This window comes from Otolemur garnettii, unplaced genomic scaffold (genome assembly GCF_000181295.1).
Source record: "Otolemur garnettii isolate 467f Iridium unplaced genomic scaffold, OtoGar3 scaffold00118, whole genome shotgun sequence".
Classification (NCBI taxonomy): Eukaryota; Metazoa; Chordata; class Mammalia; order Primates; family Galagidae; genus Otolemur; species Otolemur garnettii.
In genome coordinates, this window is record NW_003852513.1 from 1,939,595 (window position 1) to 1,963,639 (window position 24,045).

Sequence of the window (24,045 nt, forward strand, 5' to 3'; positions counted from 1 at the left end):
TAGTCCCAGCTACTTGGGAGGCTGAGGCAAGAGAATTGCTTAAGCCCAAGAGTTTGAGGTTGCTGTGAGCTGTGATGCCATGGCACTCTACCAAATAAATAGTTAGGACTGATCACCTTTGGTGATGGGATTTCAGAAGATGGCAGTTTCTTTACTTTTAGGTTTCTACTTTTAAGTGCTATTTATATTATGTAGGCCTATGCATTATTTTAGTAATCCAAATTTATTTTCATTAAGGCTAAAGAATTCAAATGTGTTTTTTTTAGGTTAAGGCTAAAGAAGAATTCAAATGTGTTTTTTCCACATTTGAATCAGACTATGTCAAAAGGGAGCTACCAGTGCTGCTGTAGAAGGCCAGTCTAGAAGTCGTGTGAAATTTCTGAATCAGAAACTGAGACAAGGAGATCTTCTCATCTGTTTTCAGGGACTCGTCCCCATTCTTCCAGTACAGCATCAGGTCTTCATCTGTATATGCATCTTTGGGGAGAGGAAAATAAGTTACTTTGACTCCTTCGCCTGACACAGGGAGAAGCAACAGGGCAGTCCTGTGCCTGTCCTGGGCCCACAGGAGAGGACAGGTGCACACAGGTCTGGCACTCAGCCTCCTGACCACGGAATGGCACCAAGACTGTAGTGGGAAGACAGTGAAGGAGTCAGGAAAGCTGATACTTACAGCTTTCCAACTCCAGAGAACAGGTCTGGGAGTCCAAGGGAAAGTGGCTGAAGTCCATGTTGCACATGGCAGTGACCGTGATCCTACACAACACACAGACACAGAAGTGAGTCTGTGCAGGAAGTTCTGGCAGATGCACCTGCCACCAAGAACAGGCACCTCCTGGCTGCTGCCTGTGCAGCGGGAACACAGCATCTGAGTAAGAGCCTCAGCGTGCAGTGTCTGCACTTCTGTAGCAGAACTTCAGTTGCTACCGGGTCCCCCTCATAGGGCTGGTATGCTCTCTTCTGGCCACCCTCCTCTGGGCACTGCCCTGGCCAGCGGGGCCACCTCCCCCATCCCTTCCCAGGCCAGGAAGTGTCAGGTATTAGCATTTAGTTCTGGTGACCTGTACAAGCCGGCAGGGTCACATGGACTAAGACTGCTCAGTTAGTCCCAAAGCCTGTCCACAGTAGCATACATCATCAGTAGCCACTGGTGTTATTTTTTCTTTTAATCCTTACTACCAATCAGCTAAAATCATAGGCTGTCAGAGATGGAAGGGTCAGCACTCAGAAGGGCACTGGCTCAGGACAAAGCAGTCCCCTAATCCCACCCATCGTGACAGCCCCAGGGACAAGAAGTTGCCACCTACTATGGAGCCATTTCAGTTTTCATGGTTCCTTCTGGCATCAGAGAGCTCACCCCATCCTGCACAGCCCTCTCCCCACCCACAGTGACAGGTTTATCAGTGCCCAGGGGCTGACCACGCCTACTGGGAAAAGGAGCTCTGGCCCTGGCCAGTACCTCATGCTGTACAGCACATGGCCATCTGGGAACACTCTCAGCATGATGTTGTCAGTGGTGGTGTCGTGCGTGAATGACCTTTTGGAGTGAACAAAGAAGACATCAGGGACCCAGATCTTCTTCACCAGCCTACCGTCGAAGGTCATGCTCTTGTTGCTGGTGCTGGGGAAGGCCAGCCTCTCGTCCTTCCAGTAGTGCCTCAGGTACAGGGTCATGGTGAAGTCCTACAGGCACCAGGGGAGGACGGGAAGAAATGACTGAGGCGCCTCCTTCCTTGCTGTCAGCTCATCGTCCACCACTCTGCTGGGCTGGGGCTCAGGCTCAAGATTCAAAGGGAACAGTTCTGCAGCCCTGCAGCCAGTCTGGGCAATGGCCCTGCTGCAATCTGTAGGGCTCATTAGGATGACCGTGAGGTCAGAGACCGGGAGACTGAGCAGCAGCCCTGCAGCATGGCCTTGGCACCTCTGCCCCAGGTTCTTACCGCCATCTAGCCACTCCATGGCAGCTTGGTGGCCACTTGCAGAGCCCACATCTCAGACCCTCTAGGACAGTGGCTCTCAACCTTCCTAATGCCGCAACCCTTTAATACAGTTCCTGTGGGTCACGACCTACAGGTTGAGAACCACTGCTCTAGGAAGTTCTACACTTAGACCATGAGACCCTTGAAGGAAGATGTGGACTGAGTGCCTGGCCAGGCATGCAGCAGGTGCTCAGCAAGTCATCACTGCCTGGAAAACAGAGGGACAGAGGGGGTGGTTTGGACAGCTGTATACCTACTATTATCTCAGCCCGAAAGTTGGTCCTGCCTTAAACTAAGAGTAGGGCCCTTCTCCACAGCCAGAGCCAAGGCATAAGGAGCAAATGGGAAGATAATTGCCCCAAAGATCCTCTTCTGGGAGCAGGTGGAGGGAGGATGGGAAGAGTGCACAGTGGTGCCAGGCCCAGAAGGAGCCCCAGCAAGAGAAGAAAGAATGGGCCCTATAACTGTGCCTGGGTGAGGCCTGTCACTGACTGGTTCCCAGCACCTGCTGGGAACACCCCTCCATCCACAGGAGAGAGTAGGAAGAGGCCAGCCAAGTGCTCCCATCTGGCTCTTTCCCCTCTAGGGTACACAGGTTGACAGCATGCTCTGGGGGAGATGACCCAGGGGAAGTACCACATTGCAGGCTCATAGATACTAGCCATGCATGGCCACCTTGGATGGCACCTACCCGCCCCCCCTTGGTGCTGGAGTCTGCCTGCTTTTCCACTAGTCAATGCCTGCTCTAAGACAGGCAAGTCATTCTGATACCTCTTCCTGGAAGCCTGAGCCACATGGGATGGGAGGCAGATATCCGTCTAAAGCAGACTGGTCCCAGATCTGGTTCCACGGCTGGACCCACATGTTGGGCATCCAAAGGGGCAGGCAGTGTACAGTCCAGCATCTAGAAACTGTCATACCTGTATGACCCCATTTTTGCCAGCTAATGGAGCCGAGGGGTGCACAGCCTCTGTGTCAATCACAGCAGCTCCACTGTGCTGAGTCATTTAGGGACCAGGCAGCCCCACCCTCAAGGGCACACCATGACACTGCAGTAGGAAGAGGCGCCTCTCCCACCTCCATTCATTCCACACATTTTGAGGACCCCCACTGAAATAGGCTTGGAGATATAGGGATAAAAAGTAAAAGACAAATCTCTACACTCACGGAGCTTGTAGTCACGTGTGGGAGATAACCAACATACAAGAAACCCCCAAATAAATATGCAGTACAGTGGTAAATGCTGATAGGGGCTATGAAGGAAAGACAGAAACTCCATCAGGGATGCTCTTATCTCAACTGAGGCCTGAAGGATAAGGCGGCAGCTGTGGGGAGGGCCGGAGAGAGAGTATATCCAAAGTCCCCAGGCAGACAAAAGAGGAAGTTTGCAAAGTGAAAGAGAAGTCCACAGGTGGAGAAGGAGATGGGTTCGGGGCATGGAGGGCCAGTCCCCTCCGTGGCCGGCCTCTACAGGACAAGGGATGGCATAGATGGCGAAGTTGGGGTAAACATGGAGGGCCAAGGCGGGGCTGAGAATCCGAGATCTGCAAAATTCAGTGTCCTCCAAATAAATGGGGCACGTTTACCCACTTGCAGCACCCCAGCAATGTGTTGAAAGAAGGAAGTGCTGGTCTCACCCCCAGGGATTCTGCACCAGGAAGTGTGCAGTGGGGCCCAGGAATCTGCATCTAACCAGCCCCAAAGTGACTGTACCCATGCAATTTGAGAAGCCCTGCTTAAGGTTTCACTGCAGCTGAGACAACACCCAAGGCCCCTTGTACCAGCTCCAGCTCCCCTGTGCCGGCGCAGCACAGCCTGCACCACCAAAGGCCACCTGGCCACAGGCCCTGATGGCACCCCAGCCACACGGGCCCTAATGGCACTCCAGTCACATGGGCCCTGACGGCACCCCAGCCACATGGGCTCTGACAGCACACTGCCCCATATGGTCCCTCACTGGAGGCCTCCCAGTCACAGACGCTGCATACCATGTCCACCTCCGAGATGCTGTCCAGGCTCTCCACCTGCACGTCCACACCCACTGGGATGGCAGGGCCTGCAGAAGAGCAGAGATGGCTGGTCAAGGCCCCATCCTATCTAACCATAGGCTGGTGGTGGACCCAACACCCTCCCCGGGGAGCCAGGCCTGGGGCAGGGTGGGGCAGGGGTCCAGACCCCGCAAGTTTTCCTTGCTAGCTCCCCAGATGGTGGGTGCCAGAGCCTTTTCTCTGAGGGCAGGGATGCTACCTGCCTTAGGTGCCAGCCCTGGGCTCAGGTGGTGTTTAATCCAGGTTTGTTGGACGCATAGATGAGAAGGATAACTGCCTCCTACGGCCCAGGGCTATCTCCACAGGGCAGAGGTAATAATGTCGCTCTAGTCTGAGTGGAGACCTGGTCATTTGTCCACTTGTGACATCTAAAAAAGACTTGGAACTGGGGCCCCCATTCCCTGGTCGAAATTCATCTAGTCATTCAGACTCCACATCCCCAAGCACCTAACACACAGTGGGGTCCTGACACTGGGGGCCTCCACCCAGCCAGGGGTCCACCCAGAGTGGACCACATCTTCTCTGCAGAAGGTTACATCACAGCGACAGATGACACAATAGGAGATGTTGGGATCTTCTCGGGCCTTGTCAGCTGAGAAGCCTCAGAATACCTCGACAGACATTCGCACTGACCCTCCTCTGGCTGGTGGCAGGATTCCTCAGACTGTTTATCTGTGGGTCTTGCCCTTCATTTGGAGCTGGGTGACAGTGACCTTGGTAAGTTCACATTATAATAGTTTAGTGAGCTGTATACTTAAAATCTGTGCATTTTTCTGCAAAGATTATTCTTCAGTAATTTTTTTTTAGATTTTAATATTAAAAAAAAAACAGAGAAAAATATAAGACCCTGTTCTTGCCAATCATATGAATATATACTGTTATACTCACAGCCAAAAGCTATTTGTAGGGAGAGGCAGGTGGCCTCTGGGTTGGGCCTTCTGGGGACAGGGCATGGTCCAGAGGCTAGAGCTGGGTCCTTAGAGCCCTGATCAGGGAGCACAGAACCAGGACCCCACAGTGGTCTGAGTGGGGAGAACCTAGTGAGGTGGGGTGAACGTGGGTCTTAGGGAATAAGGAAAACTGGAAGGGATGAGACTTTGGCTGTGGGCAGGACAGGGGACTCAGAGATCCTGACATGGGGCAAGTAGGAGCTACGTGACTCAGTCCTCAGGTCCAGCCCAAATGTGGGGGGAGGAGGGTCCAGGGCATTCGATGGGCTCACTGACTGCCCTCAAGCCTCCCGTATAGACTTGCTAATACTCAAAATCCCACCATTAGAGACTTCTTTTTCAGGCTGAGCTTGACAGAATGGTGTATTTTATTTGTTACTGGGGAGAATGGCTTCTTAAACATGAAAACAAATAAATACAATGCTTTATTTTTTATTTTCATTTTTCCCTCTCAGATAAATCGGGGTGTGAGTTGATTATTCCCTTTTCCTGTGTTCCTCAAATGAAAGCTTAGGTTGGCTGGCGAGACGTTCCTGCTCTGCAGCTGCCTTCTCTGTATTCCAGGACCCAGGAGTGGCCCCTGCTCAGGACTTAGTAACCCACCTTTCTCGAGGGGCTAGAAACCCCAGGGAGGGTCTGCAGGCAGCCTGGCTGGGGCCCCCTGCTCTGACCTTGTCAGTCTGAGGTATTAACCTGGCCAAGTGGGGCTGAGCTGGGCGGCACTGCCCCCTGCGCTCCGCCTGGATCCCCACGTTCCCCGCACCCCCTTCCTCTAACGTCCCAGGCAACCCGCTCCATCGGGCAGTGCAGGAACTAAAGGGAAGAAATAACAGGGCGATTGCCCTCCTTGCACCTGCTCCCCGGCAGTCTGGTTTTCAGATAAGTACATGTGTGAGCAGGAGCTGGTATGGGCTTGGGCACTGCCCAGATAGTGCGCTAGCTTGCTTGGGGCTTATCAGTGAGTCCCTATCCTCCAAAAACTCCAGAGCTACTGTGCCCTTTCAAGGAGAAAGGTGGTAGACACCACACAGGAGGTGGCCAGTTCCAGAGCTGCTGCCCACCACACGGGTCTCGGGCTAGCTGTCGGAGACAACTTGCATACACCAGGCCCAGAGCGTGCTCAGGGAAACTGCCCCATCCAGCTTGAACAGAGAACAAGGTCCTGTCCTCCTTGGTCTAGGCTTTGCCTTTGACCTGCTACACTGCTCACTCTCCTGATCTCTCCATTCTGTGGCCCTTCCCAACCAGGGTCAGGGAGAAATTCTTGCAAATTACTGGTCTTTCTCCTTCCTTCTCCCATGAATAACTTTTTGTTCTCGGTAGGGAAAGCAGTCTCATTAACTAACTAGGTGTCCATGACCCCCCAACTCTGCCCTGGGGTTATTTGCTTTAAGAGAGAGAGGTGTGGGAAAGTGCACAAGAGTCTTTGCTGGGATTTCTGATAGTATAGCCAGTTAGGTGACAAATTCAAGGCCGCATAAGGGATACATATGTTTAGCCAAGGGCTCCTCTTGGTTCCTAGCCTTTCTACCATTACTTCTCTTCACATGGCCCTGGAAAGCCCACATTAAGGATTTATTCACATCCAGCAATAAATACAAAAAGGTAATAAATCATGTCCAACTCAGGCTTACTCCAGGAGTGCAAGACTGGCTTTAACATTAGAAAATTAAGCAAAGATTTCCACTCCAGCAGTAGCAAGCTAAGTAATTCACAGTACCATTCTATTGAAAACTAAAAAGTTGGACAAAATCTAAAAACTTCTTTTTGAAGGCATCAAAGTTAAAAACAGGCCAGGATTAGTGGTGGGAGGGGGTTAGAGGCTGAAGGATTGACTTCTCCTGGGGGCATTCACCATAGCTGCAGGGAGCTAAGAGACTGAGGTGTGCTGCTGAAGACTTCCTGAGCTGTGAGACAAGAATCAGGGTCCAGGGCCTATCAGGTAGAGCTGCTTACATTGCCATCCCAAAGAGTGTGCCCTGGAAGTGAAGGAGAACCAGAGTGGACAGGCTCTTGCAGGGTTGGGAGCTTAGCTCCAGCTTCTGTTCCCTTTCAGGGATCACAGGCGAAAGCTGTCAGGAGTGGTAGTGCCCTCAGGCACCCATGGTGTTAGTGCCACCAGGTACCTGGCAGAAACATACAAATCCTCTCTGGAGGAAGATGACGTCATCCTTGGCTTCCAATTATTTCTATTGAAGATACTATAAGTACAATACATGGTGTGTAGTTTTAAGCAAAAATAACCAGGTGCATAAGAAAATAAGACATATATAATAATCAGCAGGAAAATAGAGTATGTAAATAGAATCATGGGGCTTTGGACACTGAAATAAGATAGACTTTAAAATATCTAGGTTTGGCTCAGCACCTATAGCTCAACCGGCTAAGGCGCCAGCCACATACACCTAAGGTGGCAGGTTCGAATCCCCAGCCCGGACCCGCCAAACAACAATGATGGCTGCAACCAAAAAATAGCCAGGCGTTGTGGCGGGCGCCTGTGATCCCAGCTACTTGGGAGGCAGAGGCAGGAGACTCGCTTGAGCCCAGGAGTTGGAGGTTGCTGTGAGCTGTAATGCCACGGCACTCTACCCAGGGGGACAGCTTGAGGCTCTGTCTCAAAAAAAAAAAAAAAAAAAAAAAAAAAAAATCTAGGTTTATTAAACACGAAGAAATTTTTAAAACTTAAGATGGAGAATTTCTGCATAAAACATTACAACCAATATAATTTTCCATAATAACAGACTAAAAGGGGAAAATTATTCAGTTGCCAGAAAAGACTTTGTTAAAATCAGTACCTATTCATGATTTCTAAAAATAAAGGATAGAAGCCAGGTGCCACAGCTCACGACTATAATCCTAGCACTCTGGGAGGCTGAGGTGGGTAGATTGCTTGAGATTAGGAGCTTGAGAGCAACCTGAGCAACAGTGAGACCCCATCTCTATTAAAAATAGAAAAACTAGCTGGGGCTCACGTTGGGTACTGCTTGGGAGGCTGAGGCAAGAGGATCGCTTGAGCCCAAGAGTTTGAGCCCAAGAGTTTGAGGTTGCTGTGAGCTATAAAGCCTTGGTACCCTAGCCAGGGCAACAGAGTAAGACTCTGTCTCAAATAAATAAATAAATAAATGATAGGAAGGAATTTCTTTAATCTGATAAAAAACTACACCAAAAAAACTACTTTGAATATCACTTTTAATAGTAAAATGTTGTAAGATTTCCTTTGAAATCAGAAATGAGATAAGATGCCCATAAATGCCACCACCATCCAACATTGTACTGAAGGTCCCAGCCAGTGCCATGGGGTAAGAAAAAGAAAAAATTATGATAGTTGAAAAGTTATGATATTATTTGAATGTTGAATGATTGGATACATAAAATTCTAAACTCAACAGAAAAACTATGAGATCAATAAGAGTTTAATAAGATCATTGAATATAGAGTCAAAATATAAAAAAGTCAGTGTATTTCTATAACATGTACCAGGAAAGTGAAAAAAGGATTTTTTTCAAAAATACCATTTATGAAAGCACCAAAAATTTTGAGAAATAAGTACATAGAATAAATCTAAGAAAATATCTAAAAGTCCTCTCTGCAGAAAATTATAAAATATTATTGAGAGAAAGTAAAGAAGACCGAAATGCAGGCAGTCCCTGAGGTGCAAACTTCCAACTGACACAGGACTCAGACTTACGAAAAGGGGCTGTGACAGGCGAGAGGTAAACACACTTGTTCCAACTTACATAAAAAGTCAACCGAAGAACGAACCCTTCAGAACCTGTCTCATTCATAACCTGGGGACAGCCTATAAATGAATAAATAGATCATGTTTATGTGTTGTGAAGATGTGAATTACCCCCTGTTTATCTATAGACCCAGTGTAATTCCAGTCAAAACACCATTAGGTTTTGTTGTGGAACTTAAAGAAAAAGATTGTTAGGAAATTCAAAGTCCAAGCGCAGTGCTTTTTGAAGAGATGGGAGTGGGAGGGTCTGTTCTACCAGATATCAGGGTTTATAATAGAACTGTAGCAATTAAGAAGAAGAGAACTGGCCTAAAGATGAACAAACTGACAAGTGGAACAGAAAGGAGAGTTCAGAAACTTTGAATCATTGAAGAAAGATTAGTATCTTTTTTTTTTTTTCAGTTTTTTGGCTAGGGCTAGGTTTGAACCTGTCACCTCCAGCATGTGGGGCCAGTGCCCTACTCCTTGAGCCACAGGCACTGCCTGAAAGATTAGTATCTTTAACAACCAATGCTGGGGTTCAGCACCAGTAGCTAGTGGCTAGGGCACTGGCCACATGCACTGGGGCTGGTGGGTTTGAACCTAGCCTGGGCTGCTAAACAAATGACAACAATAACAAAACAATAGCTGAGCGCTGTGGTGGGCACCTATAGCGCCAGCTACTTGGGAAGCTGAAGCAAGAGAAACACTTAAGCCCCAGAGTTTGAGGTTGCTGTGAGCTATGACCCCATGGCACTGTACTGAGGGTGACATAATGAAACTGTCTTGGAAAAACAAACCAAAAAAACAACCAAAGCTGGAGCAATTGGCTAACCATACAAAAATCATCCTATATACATAAGAACTGCAAGTCGGATTGTAGGTCTAAGTATGGAAGGAAGAAAGGGAGGGAGAGGGGAGGGAAGGAGAGAAGAGAAGAGGAGTGGAGAGGGAAAGAAAGAAAGAAAACTCCAAAACTCTAGAATATAACATACGTGAGTACATCCCTACCTCAAGATGGCAACATATGCATTTATCAGAAGACAGAAAGCATGAACCATAAGGAAAAGAGCAATAAATTTACATTAGAATTAAGAATATCTGGCAAAACTATTCCTTACTATTAGGATAATCGTTTCTAGTTGGGGGGGATAGTGAATGTCAAGGGGGCTTCTGGAGTTCTAGAAATACTATTTCTTGTACTAGTTGCTAGTTACCTGAATGTGTGCAAATTTTTGACAATTTACCAAGCTGCACACTTAGGATTTGCATGCTTTTGTATGCATATTACAGTTCAATAAAAAGGTTATATTGAAAAAAATCAAGAATTCCTATATGTCAAAAGACACCACATGAGGAGAAAAGGTGAGCTACAGAGTAGGAGAAGATATTCGTAATGCATAAAACTGACAAAGTTCATTAAGGACAAGTCAAACAGCCCAGTACAAAAATGGGCATTTCAAAGAAGAGAAAATTATGGCTAAGGTGCCAGCCACATACACCTAAGGTGGCGGGTTCGAATCCAGCCCAGCCCAACAAAACAATGACGGCTGCAACCAAAAAATAGCCGGGTGTTGTGGCGGGTGCCTGTGGTCCCAGCTACTTGGGAGGCAGAGGCAGGAGACTTGCTTGAGCCCAGGAGTTGGAGGTTGCTGTGAGCTGTGATGCCACGGCACTCTACCCAGGGGGACAGCTTGAGGCTCTGTCTCAAAAAAAAAAAAAAAAGAAGAGAAAATTAACAAAAAACATGAAAAGGTATTCAACCTCAATAATAGCTCCTCCATAAAAACCGCAGTGAGACAGGACTACCACATTACTAACAGAATCGGCCCAAATGAAAAACTGAAGACAGAGTGTGGAAAGGATGTGGAGCGGCTGGAACTGCACACCTGTCGACGGGGTGTAGACTGGAATGGCTGCCTTGCAAGGCACCCAGCGAAATCAAAGGCATATACATCCCAAGGCCCAGGCACTCCACTTTTATTTTGTTGTTGTTGTTGAGACAGAGTCTCATTTCATTGCCCTCGGTAGAGTGCCATTGCCCTTGGTAGAGTCACAGCTCACAGCAACTTCCAGCTCTTGAGCTTAAGCAATTCTCTTGCCTCAGCCTCCCGAGTAGCTGGGACCACAGGCCCCCGCCACGATGCCCGGCTACACCTCTAGAAATATATGTGAATGAGCACTAGAAGACATAACCAAAAATGTTCACAAAACAGTCTTTGTAATAGCTAAAGCTGGAAACCTCCCATGGGTCCCTCTCTGGCACTGTGTATAGGATAAGTACATTGTGGTGTATTTATACAATGGAATATTACATTTGCATGCAATGACATTGGGTGACTCATCTCACAGATGAATAGGTACTGTATGCTTCCATTTATATAAAATTTCAAAACATACAACTAAATTATGGTCTTGAAAACTATGTATATTGGAGATAAAAACTTAAAGAAGAAAAGCAAGGGAGACTGATTACCCCAAAGTGACTGACCGAGGGGGCCTGCGGAGAGGCGGTATGCTTCTGGGGAAGAGAGATATTCATTTTCTTTATTGGAGTGCCAGTTAGCAGGGTGCTTCCTTTATTTTAAGTCATTTCATTGTGTATTTGTTTAGTGCCCTTTTCTCAATGTGTATTATACTTCAAGTTGAAAATTTAGTAAAGAGAAATAACATCTATTCATATTTTGACAAACCAGTATTTGGGAACAGTGGCTTATGGCTTGTCTGAGAAGGTGAGGCTTTAAAACCTCGCAAATCTAATCACATGGAAGAAGGTCCCAGCACAAACTGCACCTTTCCTCTCAGAGGATTTTCCTGACCCCTGGAAGGTCATGAGGCGCCACAGTGCAGCTTTCTTCTTCTAGAGTTACACTCACTACTTCCTCCTCCCTTCAGGGAGGGCAGCTGTCTCTCTGCTTTGTCAGCCTGAAAATCTGCACTCAAGAAAACACCTGAGCCCTCACTCCAGCCCACACTGGAGGAGGCAGGGCCGTTAGCAAGTTATGGGACACCAAAATCTAAGGTCTAGAGGCATGGGAGGAGAGAAAGGGGCTATTGCAGGCTTTGTGGTCTCCCAGGTGAGGAAGATCATTTGCCAGTCTGGACCAAAGAAGCAGGCCCTGAGCCCCTGACTCCTGTCTGTCTTCCCCCGACTAGTTCTTTAGCAGCTGGAGGGGCCTATGTTTGCTGTAGGAATGACCAAGACCAGGAAGTGGAGAGCAGGCCAGAGAAAGCCACCAGGCCCTTGTGAGAGCCGGAAGGTGGAGTAGGCTGCACAGAGGAGTAGAGGGCCATCTCTGTCCCCCACCTTGGCTGCCCCTCCCTGGTGTCCTTCAGGCCGCCTCCCAGCCACTCCTGCTGGCTTGCTCAGGCCTGCACTCTGTTGCTGCCCACAGGCATCCTCATGCTGAGACCAGCTGTGTAAAGCAGGTGGGGCCTGAGCCCATGGATTCCCTGGGCACTGGGGCATGATACAAAAGTCAGTGTGAGAGAGAGGGAGGGAGAAATTGTGAATTATTATTCTGGGAAAGACAGATTTTTAAAGGACTTTGGGATTCAAAAAAGTTTTTTAAAAATACCCAATTGTAAAAAAAACACAAACAAAAAAACAATTGTTACCCTTCCTAGATCTGAACTTCATCCCCATTACTTACTAGCAGTGAGCTCTTATGCATATATAACATCTCTGTGCCTCAGTTTCCTCAGCTGTAAAGGGGGTGTAATAATTAGACCAGCCTCATATGGTTCCCCTGAGGACCAAACCTGCTAGTTGGCTGAAGCCCTCAGAGGGACTTGGCCTGTAGGGTGTCCTCCATAAATGGCCATGTCATCCCTGTCATCATGATGGCCTGTCTCATGTCCCTAGAAGGCAGAGCCTGACTCTCACTCCTTCAGAGCCTAGTCTGGAGAGGGCTTAACACATGCTGGAGGAAGGAATGACTCTGTGACCTCTCACCATGAAGTCTACGCCACTGAGGGGCCGCACTCCACCATCTGGCTTCTGGAGCTCCCGGTCCCAGAAGGCACCACGTGTCACAGCAGCAGCCCACTGCTCTTGGACTCCATGAGCCGGACAGGGGCCTGGCCCATCATCTGCCGCCGGCTGAAGCTGCTGCAGAGCAGAAGGGCAGGCTGTGCCCCTCCAGCAGAGTGGACAGAAATGGAGTGTTCCAGGCTGGGCACGGAGTGAAGGGGAAGCCCTGCGACAGAGACATCTGTCTGGGGGCCACTCCACAAAAAGCTGGTGACCATTAGCAACACGGCTACCAGTTACTACAGAGACTAACAAAACTTATTTCTGAAGTTTGGTTTATTGGTCAGGGAGAACGTGCCACAAGCAGGTGAAACAAGAGCAGGCTCTTTTACAAAGCTTCGTTTTATGATGATGTTTTCTCAAACTTGTAAAATTAATCAAAACAAGAAAACCCTAATAATGATTCTTCATTATTCCTCATAATTACATATCTAAGTGTCACGCTATTTAAAGAAATAGATCAGCCCTCAGCTAAGTTTGAAAACCTACTGGGTGTGGTCCCTGCACCTGCACCGACTGGGTGATTCCCTCACTGAATTGGAACTGACCATGTACACAAAACCCAGTCCAGAATATGGAGGTGAATAAGCCACCAGTGTTTTCTCCAGAAGCTTAAAATTCATGAAGGAGACAATGAGCTCTGTTTTCCAGACACAAACTAGAAGTGAGAGAGAAGAATCCATGATACTCAATGTACCACTGGAGGTGCAGGAAGCCTCGGGTAATTCTAACCAAGGGTCCTGGAGAAAATGCTGTGGAAGATACAGTTTTGATGGATTCCAGTCATAGGCACTGCAGAGAGCATCACCAAATGGGGCTGGGCTTTGAAACAGTAATTACTTCTTACAGGTAGTAGGGGGGAAGGGAGTTTCAGGTTGTGTGAAGAGCTTGGGGACAGGGTGGCAAGGTGGATGACTAACTCATACTTCTCAGAGGTGCACATTTTTTTAAAGGCCAGTTTCTTTGCTCTTTTTCATAAGCCTTTATGTTGTTTAATGGAGGAAAATTTATAATTGGCAGCAGCTCAGTCTAGGCGTTTTTAAAGTATTTCAGTTTTACTTCCACCTTGGGGCATGGAGGAGAAAGGGGCCCTTCTCCTTTCCATGGCTGGTCTCTGCGTCTGGGAACCTGGGGCTGGGCAGCATCTGCCTTTTGGTGAATCTATGGTCCTCTGACCTCCAGCAAGGATATCCTGCTTCCCTGCGGCCTCTGAGCCCAACCTCGAAGCCTTTGCTGATCTGTTGTTCATCTCAAGAGACTGCTGTGTCCCTCCCAGGCCCTGGGTGGCCAGGAGTTCAGCCTCAGTCTGTCTGTCCCCTCAACCTCCAACTCCACAACTGTACCACCACCCCTTCCTCACACTTCCTGTGACAGCAAGTGCACGCACGTGCTCACGCACACATGCACGACCTTCCGGTGCCACGCCCAGGCGCTGAGCCACCAGCCTGCCTCCCCAGCCACGTGGACACAGCCCTTGGGCTCCCCCACCCTGCTGTACAAGGGGGAGTGAGTGTGGCTGCACATGACCTCTGTGCTCCCCTGGCTGTCATTTCCCTCCACAGTGTACAGGGGACGGTTGCATCCTCTTCCTGTCTGTCAGAAACTCCTATTTAGGTCCCCAGAGGTATTCTATCTCAAGTTTTTGCCCTGATATTAGAGGCAGAATTTTATCTTCACAGTAAAAAAAAGTGTGTTGGCATCATAGCTCATAGCAACCTCAAACTCTTGGGCTCAAGAGATCCTACTGCCTCAGACCTCCAAGTTGCTGGAACTACAGGTCCTCATCACCATACCTGGCTAATTTTTCTATTTTCAGTAGAGACGGGGTCTCTCATTTTGCTCAGGCTGGTCTCATACTCTTAAATTCAAGGGATCCTCGTTCCTCTCAGAGTGCTAGGATTACAGGCAGAAGCCACTGTGCCCGGCTTGACATGGCTTTTTATATGACAGCCAGCATGACTTGCACTAGAGATAACTGAGAGCAAAGACACATTGTTTCATTATTTTCTACTGCCCCTGTCACAGTGAAAGGATGTGTAGGATTGACTGTGGTTGGAGGCTGGGAACAAAACATACAGGAGAAGCATAGCATGTGTCTGGAGAAAATGTGGCAGGTAAATTGAGATGGACTCCTGGAAGGCTCTTCCATCTAGCAGTGGCCCCAAACACGGACTTCCTGAAGTCGACCTCCCCCCCAACCCCAGCAGACTTCAAGCTGACATAGAGGGAAACTGCTCTCCACCTCCAATTTCTCCGTCCCAAACCCTCACTCACTTCCCAGCTCTTCCCAGATCTCTCACATCCCCAAGATTTTTCAAAAGCTCTGTGTTGTTTTTGTTTGTTTGTTTTTTGAGACAGTCTCACTCTGTCTCCCAGGCTAGAGTACCAGGCATTAGCCTAGCTCACAGCAACCTCAAACTCGTGGGCTCAAGCCATCCTCCTGCCTCAGCCTCCTGAGTAGCTGGGACCGAGTCTCCGCCACCACACCCGGCTAGTTTTTCTGCAGCTCCGTGTTCTGGACTCCAGGCAAACAGGTGCCGACCTGTGTCCTGTGCTGCACACAGCACCCTCCCACAGCTGTGCATGGGTTCCTGGAAGCCCAGCACCTTCCAACCCTCATCCATATCCGGTTTCCTAACATCTGCCCCTGACAAACATGGAGATGCCCTCAGAGTTGTTTTGCTTTTATTTTTCTAATTGGCAATGGGTTTGAGCATTTTGATATGCCTGTAACTTCAGGATTTCATCTTTTGTGAATTACCTATGCATAATATTTGCCATTTTTCTACTGGGTTTTAATTCTTCTTACTTGCTGTCAGGAGATCCTAGTTTGCTGAGAATTCTTTTCATCAATAGGTGTTGTTCTTCATCAAGAGCTTTTTCTGCATCTATTTAGAGAATCCTTGTTATCAAAATTGGAAACGCAACAAATTATAAAAATAACACATGATTTGTGATAACAAAATACTGAACAATTTAAATGTCTTTCAATAAGACAATACTCAAAGCATGGTAGATCCATACGGTAGACTAATAAGTAACCAATGAAAGTATGAATAAGTTCTTCATGAACTGACAGGGAAAACTTCCCAAGATATATTGCTAAGTTAACAAAATCCAGATGCAAAAGAATCCAATAATCTAAAACTGGGGTGAGACTAAATATGTATATTCACTTGTGTATGCATAAACTAACTTTATAAAGATGTGAAAATGATTTTCACAGACATCTACAACAATACATGGGGAAAATCCCCTGGCTTTGCGTGAGCCAAGCACATCTGGAGGGGACAGTGTTTGGAACCACTTGGCTTCCCGACTTCCAATCCCCATGAACAGTGCAGACCCAGAGACAGTGATGCAGTGGGGAGCAGGTTCACAGTCACTCCACATTAAAAACTGTTGAACAGAGTGGGCTATTGACCTTATAAAAATTTAAAACTTTGAGAAAATAGTCAACTACTTGAAGAATTGTCATGTGGAATGCCAGAGACTTTTTCTGAATGGCATTGTTATTATATGACTCGAGGCTGTGTGTGTAGAAGCCTCAGAGAGACAGACTAGCACTCCAAAGGATGAAAACCCCCCAACAATCCTCATGCTTCAGGGATGGACCACATTGCTTCACAGAAGGAAGCAATGAGTGTGTCACGTGCTGAATTATTCCATTTATATAAAGCAACACTATAGTCAGAATGCTTATCCTTGGGAGGGTCCACTGGTGGGGGGCATGAGGTAATTCATTTTCTGTGAATTACCTATGCGTTGGTAGTTGGAAATATTCTACATCTTGCTCTGAATAGTTTTTTTTTTTTTTTTTTGAGACAGAGCCTCAAGCTGTCACCCTGGGTAGAGTGCTATGGCATCACAGCTCACAGCAATGTCCAACTCCTGGGCTCAAGTGATTCTCCTGCCTCCGCCTCCCAAGTAGCTGGGACTACAGTTCCCCTCCACAACGCCTGGCTACTTTTAGGTTGCAGCCATCATTGTTGTTTGGTGGGACCGGCCTGGATTCTAACCCACCAGCTCAGGTGTATGTGGCTGGCGCCTTAGCCATTTGAGCCACAGGTGCCGAGCCTCTGAAGAGTATTTTTAAGGGCAAATGTTTACACATGTAGAACTTCAAAATACACTTATGATTTGCATACTTTACCACGGGGTCCTCAAACTTTTTAAACAGAGGGCCAGTTTACTGTCCCTCAGACCTTTGGATAGCCAGACTGTGGGCCCCGGGACAAGTCAGCTACTAAGCAGGACAGGCAGCAGCAGTAAAAACACCTGGCAGGCTGGATAAATGTCCTTGGTGGGCTGCATGTGGCCCACGGGCCGTAGTTTGAGAATGCCTGCTTTACCATATACACGGGATATGTTTGTAGCAGGCAGAATAATGCCCCCCATAAAGATAAGTACATCCTCATCTTCAGAACATGTGAACACGTGAGTTTACGTGGCAGCAGGGATTCAGCCAGCAGATAAAGTTGCTAATCAGCTGACCTTAACTTAGGGAGAGGATACTGGACTACTCAGGTGGGTCCAGCATAATCACAGGGTCCTTAAATGCGAAAGAAGGAGGCAGGAGAGGCATGAAAGTGCCCCTGCTTGAAGGACTTGACCCACTGTTGCTTTGACGACAGAAGAAGGAGACAGGAGCCCTGGAATGTGGGTGCCAGCACACCTATGAGATGGGTGCCAGCACACCTATGAGATGGGTGCCAGCAGCCTCATAGGTGCCAGCTGCCTGATCACCTCTATAAAACGGGTGTTGGCGGCCTCATCATAGCCTCACACCACCCCCGGGTAGGAGGAAGGGGAAAAAGAGGGAATTGAAATGATGCCAAGTCCCATCACTCTTAGATGGGGCCGGATCAGGCCAGAACAGAGCAAGATAAGGACTAATGAGCCAAGTACTGTCACCGATAAGGGTTAACAAACTAAGTGCCGTGACGAATTGTTTGCTAATTGCCAGATCTGCTTTCTGTGCCCTTTACTTTACTTATCTGCTAATCCACTAAATTGCAAGGTTCGCTTCTGTACAAGGGTCATCGTGACCCCGTGCTCGCTCTTTGCTTCTTTTGCCAACTTTCTTTCTGCTTCTAATTGTAACTTTCAGCCCACCTGTTTGGCCCTTTGCTAACTTTCAGACTAAAAAACCCCAAGTTCAGACGCCTCAATACTCTCTCAGTCTGCATCAGACTTTGCTGAGACAGCCCTGTGGTTAATAAAAGCCTCCTTTTTGAAATTCTAATTTGAATCGGTGGTCCTTATCTTACCCCACAATGTGGGAAGCTTCTAGAAGCCAGAAAGAGCAAGAAAACAGACTCTCCCTAGAAACTCCAGAAGGAACACAGCCTTGCTGGCACCTTGATTTTAGCCCAGGAAGATCCATTTCAAACTTCTGAACAACAGAATTATAAAATAATAAATCTGTGTTATTTTAAACCTCTAAGTTTGTGGTAATTAGTTATAGGACCTAGAGAAAACTAATATGTTTACCTCAAAAAAATTTTTTTAAGAAAAATTGAGGTGGATTGGGATGTGCTGCTACCCCTGTGCCAACTAGGAAGAGCCATGCATGGAATGCCTCTCACAAAATTCAGCATCCCCTGTCCACCGCTCACTCCCCAATGCAACAGCCCTGTATCCCCTTCCTCCAAAAATGGGTTTGCGGGAGGGCAGCCTTGCCCTTTCCCTCTGGAGCCCAGGAGGCCGGCTTTAAGAGCAGGTAATGCTGATCTTCACTCAGAGAACCCCGGCACCTCTGATCTTGGAGTAAGACTATGTTGGTGGCCACTTTTCTTTTGCTGTCAAACTTCCCTTCTCCCACACCCACCTGCTGTGGCGCTCCCGCCCATGGTCCCCTCCTCCCACTGCATTTGCAAAGTGGCAGAGTGGTGTTCATTATTGTTGTATGTGTGTTTTTGTGTAGCATACGACAACAGCTCTGATGGCCATCCCAGAAAAGGAGTTCCAAAATTGCTTTGGAGGGTAGACTAGGGGCTGGCATTGGTGCACAGCTTCCCAGGGGCGGACTCTGAAGGTGACCATAGTCACATTCAGCAATGAGGTAGATAGTGCTTTGCCTTGGATGAGTTCACTAACTTAAGTGTCTGACCTTGTACATATATCAAAACATCAAGTTTAAACTTTAAATAAACACAATTTTTAATTGCCAGCTTTACCTCAAAGCTGAAAACTGAATTTTTTTTAAAAACCACCACAGACTTGTCTCATGGGACCCAGAGCTGTTCCACTGCCCAGCATCCCTATCCTTCAGGAGCATGGTGACTTCATGGGCCACCTACACCTAGAGGGGGCCACACAGCACAGCCAAGGAGTGGAGCTGCAAAGGGGCTGTGTGGGAACAGGGAGGGAGGGAGGGGTAATGTCAGGGGAAGGAAAGAGTAGGAGCCCGTCACATCACTGCCACCAGTTAGGGTTGTGCTCCAGAAGGGAAGCTGGGAAAGGTCACAGGATCCCCAGATTCCTGCCCAGCTTCAGCTCCCCAACCCGTTCACCCTAAAACTAGCAGTGAAGCACAGACCTTCCCCAACATGGGGGGTGGGGCACAAACCTTCCCTAGTGTAGGGAGGAGGCAGCAGGACCAGGGAGTCCAAAAAGCAACTGAGAAGAGGGGGTGCAGCCCCAGAGAGAGGCCTGGTGCTGTGCCTCTGCTTTGCACTGGCTCCCTGGGCCTCAAGGGGGCCGGAAGGGCAGCAGTGGGCTTTGGTGGACAGACTCCTGTGACTCAGAGGCCCCCGGGCTAAATCTCTGTCTAAATCTCCTCTAGAGAGTAAGCCCCAGCTTAAAGCAGCAGGAGATCCACAGGCCAGGAGGGAGAGTCTCTACTACAGACAAAGGGTGGTGGCTCCAATGTGGCAAGGAAGGTGAAAATCACATGAATTCCTTAGGAAGGCATCACACTGGAGACAGTCCATCTGGGGAAGTGACTAGGTGGTGGCCCGAGAAGTGGCACAGCAGTCCAAGCGGGGGAGTCTGAGGGAGCAATGAACAAGAGGACACAGGCTGCGGGTTCCTGGGGCACAGGCGCTGTGTCCCTGTCTTGTCTGCACCCAGAGCCCCTGTGGTGCCTGAGGCACCATCATCACCGCCATCCTCGCTCACGGGACTGTGCTAGGTGCTCGAAAGCTGTGCAGGATCCACATTCACAGCAACTGGCAGAGGCAGGTACTGACCACCCCCATTCCACAGATGAGGACTTGAGGACCAGAAGGTGACTGAGTCCCAGCTAGAGGGAGGTGCAGCTGCGAGCTGCTCCCAGAGGTGCACCTCCAGAGCCCGCTGTCAGCCACTGACTGTGGTGCAGAGCAGTCTCAATAAATAAAAACTGTAGCATTTGTCGAGCTAGCACCTCCTGTGTGCTGTGCCCTGCACTGTTAGCTGCGTGCCTGTCACTCCCTCTGTGTGCCTGTCATTCATTGGACTCTGAGAACACCCCTCAGCTGGGTGCTCCTGTCACTCACACCTTAAATGAGGCAGTTGAGGAACAGAGAGGCTCAGCAACTTGCCCTGGGCTACACAGCCAGTAAGAGGCAGAGCTGAGATTTGGACTAACCCAGGCAGGACAGCCTCAGTGCAGCTGTTTACAGACATGTCTGAAAATTCTTTAACTCTCCTTTCAAGAGATGGAGTTTAGTTTCTTTCCCCTGGAACCTGGGCGGGGCTTTGTGACCAATTCCAGGAACAGAAAGCAGCAGCAGTGAAAGTGGGTCCCTGCCCTCTGCCTGCTTGGGTTCAGCCAGTGATGGCAGTGGGTATCCAGAGGCAGGGGGCAAGTGGGGAGCTGACTCTCCAGCCACACCCCCCCCCACTGCTCACCCCTCCTCCCTGGGGCAGTGGCAGCTGCTTCCATCCTGGGGTAACCTCTTCCACTTGGCCTCCAGGGCCCCCAAGGGCTCACCATCTTCTCAGCCCCTGGACTTTACAGCTTGCTACTGCTCTTGGCCTGCCCACACTTTTGCAGTCACCTCGGAGCCAGCTGGTTCCAAGGGGCCCTTTGTCAGTGCTCCCCCTCAGCCCCAGCTTCACCCACATCAGACCCCCAGAAGGTACCTGGGTCCCCCTGAGGCTTTTGTATCTCCTTAGCGTCCCTCAGTCCCACTTTTATCTAAATCTCAGAGCAACCCATCTGCTCTGGTCTGGGCCATTGCTGGAGGGCCCCCGTCAGCACCTGCACCCACCCTCAGCCCCCAGTAGGGCAACAGCAATCCTGCGAAGTCCAGTCCAGTCCCTTCTGCCCTGGCATTCAGCCTCAGCAGCCTTCCCAGGGCTGTGCCGCCCAGGCTAGGCTGCTGCCTGGGTGCCCTGCCCTGCATTAGTCTACACACACACACTCACATTCACTCATACTCACATGCACACCACACACATTCACACACACTCATTCTCACACACATTCACACACTCATTCACACTTGCTCACACATACATGCACACACACCACTCACACTCACACTCATACGCACTCACACACACTCATACAAGCACACACTCACACACCACACACATTGTCACACTTTCACACACTCACAGGTACATTCACACACACCACACACTCGCACACACGCATTCTCACACATTCACACACTCACACACATTCATACACACTCGCTCACACGTACACTCACACACATGCATTCTCACATGCACACTCACTCATACTCACTCACACACACACCACACACATTCACACACACCCCCATCAAAAATAAACTGATCACTGAGCGCGCGAAAAGCACCCAGTTCTTTTCCCTCGGATCACAACAATTTTCTGTTTGAGGGGAAACTAAGAGTTGAGTGGAAAATCTGGCGAAGTGTGGACTCCTGTCCCGAGTTTGGAGGACAGATAGAAGTTGGCAGCCAGCCAGGAACCAGATGTAATGTAAAACTCCAAAAATGGTGTCTCCATAACACCTCTCCCAGAAGCGCAGAGAACTCAATCTGACCTGCAGCCAGCCACCCGGCATCTGAGGCTAATCATTTTATGTTTTAAGAGAATTTCTTCGGATCTGCACTTTTTGGGGGATAATTTGTTGTGCAGTTATTTTGTAACCTAAGTATTTCCAAGGATCATCTCTTTGAATTTTTTCTGGTGCTACATGCAGGCCATATTCATTAAATAATAAGCAAGCAGCTTGAACAATATTATTAAGAGTGTGCTGATCTAAATGAGCAAATAAAATATCATCCATATAATGATAGTAAATACCATCTGGAAATTGAGATGCCAATTTTCTTAAAGGTTGTTGTACATACATTTGACATAAAGTAGGGCTATTTAACATGCCTTGTGGCAAAACCTTCCACTGAAAAAGTCTTTTGGGGGAACTACTATTAAAGGAAGGAATGGAAAATGTAAAGTGATCAGAGTCAGCATCTGTTAATGGGATGTCAAAAAAACAATCTTTTAAATCAATAATAATAATAATATGATAATTTTTAGGAATTAGAGCTGGATTAGGAATTCCAGTTTGTAAAGGACCCATAGGTTGAATTATAGCATTTATTTTTCTAAGATCAGTTAACATTCTCCATTTGCCTGATTTCTTTTTTACTACAAAAACTGGAGAGTTCCAGGAAGAATGTGAAATTTTGATATGATTTAATTCTAATTGTTCATTAACTAATTCATTAAGCGCCTCAAGTTTTTCTTTAGGCAAGGGCCACTGCTCCACCCAGATAGGGGTGTCTGATTTCCAAGTTAAAGGCACAGCAAGGCGCTCAGCAGTGACCCTTACTGAAAAGGCTCAGGAAGAACCGGAAACCCAAGTCCAGATCTATCATTGCCCTTTCTTGTGATAGGTTCCTTTTTTGACTGAGTAGATCGAATTGGATTAAAACCCATATCAAACATCATGTTTTTTACAGTAGAAGGGACATTAGGAATTGTAATCATAGCTCCCCACTGTTGTAATAAATCTCTGCCCCACAGAGTAAGTGCAATAGGAGCAGTATAAGGCTTAATTGTAGCTGGCTGTCCATCAGGGCCTTGACAAGTTAAAGTTTCTACACTTTGTTCTATATTAGACACAGTACCTAACCCTACAAAAGTGGTTTGAACTTTTTGTTTTTTCCAAGAAGATGGCCAATCAAACTTAGCAATTATGGAAACATCGGCTCCAGAATTGACGAGCCCTTCAATTTCAATTTTATCTTGAAATAAAACTTTACATCTAGGCCTTGAATCATTAAGAAAAGTATGCCAAAAAACATGAGTCCCTGTACTTCCTAAACCTCCTGTTCTATCAACTGGAGCAGACTTTCCCTTAAAATAAGGAAGCAGTAACAATTGAGCGATACGTTGCCCAATGGTTAGTGCTACCGGTTGAGACACAGAAACCATAACATAAATTTCTCCTTCATAATCTGAATCAATGACTCCAAGATGAACAAACAATCCTTTAACTGTAGAACTGCTTCTACCAATAATTAAACCAACAGAATCTTTAGGAATTGGACCATAAACTCCTGTAGTTAAAATATATAGAGTATCTCTGGGTGTTAGAGTTATTTCTTCTACTATGGGCAGATCTAAAGCAGCACTGTCACGAGTAGCATGAAAAAGATCAGTAACCAGAGTTTTAGCTGGGTGTTGCTGTGAAATAACATCAGAGGCTTTAGCCTCAGGCTTTATAATGTTATTAGTAGTTGGGACAAAGGTCTCCTGCAGAGAGGAAATGCCATTAGATTTTAAGATGTTAATGTTTCGGGTGATGGCTGAACTGCTTCTGCGGCTACCAGAAAAGTTTTGGCTACAGTACCCGTTTTGTTCTCCTGGCTCTGCCCTACGTGCTGCTACCCAAGTAATAGGCATAATTAGACCTAAGCTGTTAGAACTCGCAGGTGGCGGGGGTAAAGTAGAGTTACAGGGAATCCCCAATTCACCCAGCAACCTGATGTTTTTAGGGTTGGGAAAAACAGCCCTTTTAATGCGGGTGGACTCATATGTCTGATATTCAACAACTGGAAGTTGAACGGCAGGAGGCGGAGGCTGCTGAGTTACTGGGAGAGCTAGAGGAGGAAGTGGGGTTCAGAGAGGGACTGGAACCAGGTCTGCATGTTGCTGGGGATGAGTGGCCCCGAGGCTGCCATGCCTGGTGTGAGAGGCTGATTTCAGGGCTCTGTGAGGAGTGGGATCAGGCGCTTGCTGAGCCTCTTACCTGAGAACCTGTAGGGAGACCCCTGCGGGAGAGAGCTGCCAGGCAGAAGCTGTCCTCACATGCCCTGGACCCACCACAGGATGCTGATCTTTCCACTCTCTCTGAGGACTGTCCTTCACAACCACTTTTTTTTTTTTTTT

General features: G+C 47.9%; 1 protein-coding gene across 1 annotated transcript in view; it reads right to left on the bottom strand.

Annotated features, from left to right (window-relative positions):
- The window catches only part of LOC100940751 (gamma-aminobutyric acid receptor subunit rho-2), a 69,119-nt gene that overhangs the window by 8,256 nt on the left and 36,818 nt on the right, over nucleotides 1-24,045 (bottom strand). The window contains exons 3-6 of the mRNA XM_012809953.2: nucleotides 3,968-4,035; nucleotides 1,460-1,683; nucleotides 674-756; nucleotides 337-477 (exon numbers count right to left, since the gene is read on the bottom strand). Of these exons, the coding sequence (XP_012665407.1) occupies nucleotides 337-477; nucleotides 674-756; nucleotides 1,460-1,683; nucleotides 3,968-4,035 (516 nt within the window). The remainder of the gene's footprint in view (nucleotides 1-336; nucleotides 478-673; nucleotides 757-1,459; nucleotides 1,684-3,967; nucleotides 4,036-24,045) is intronic.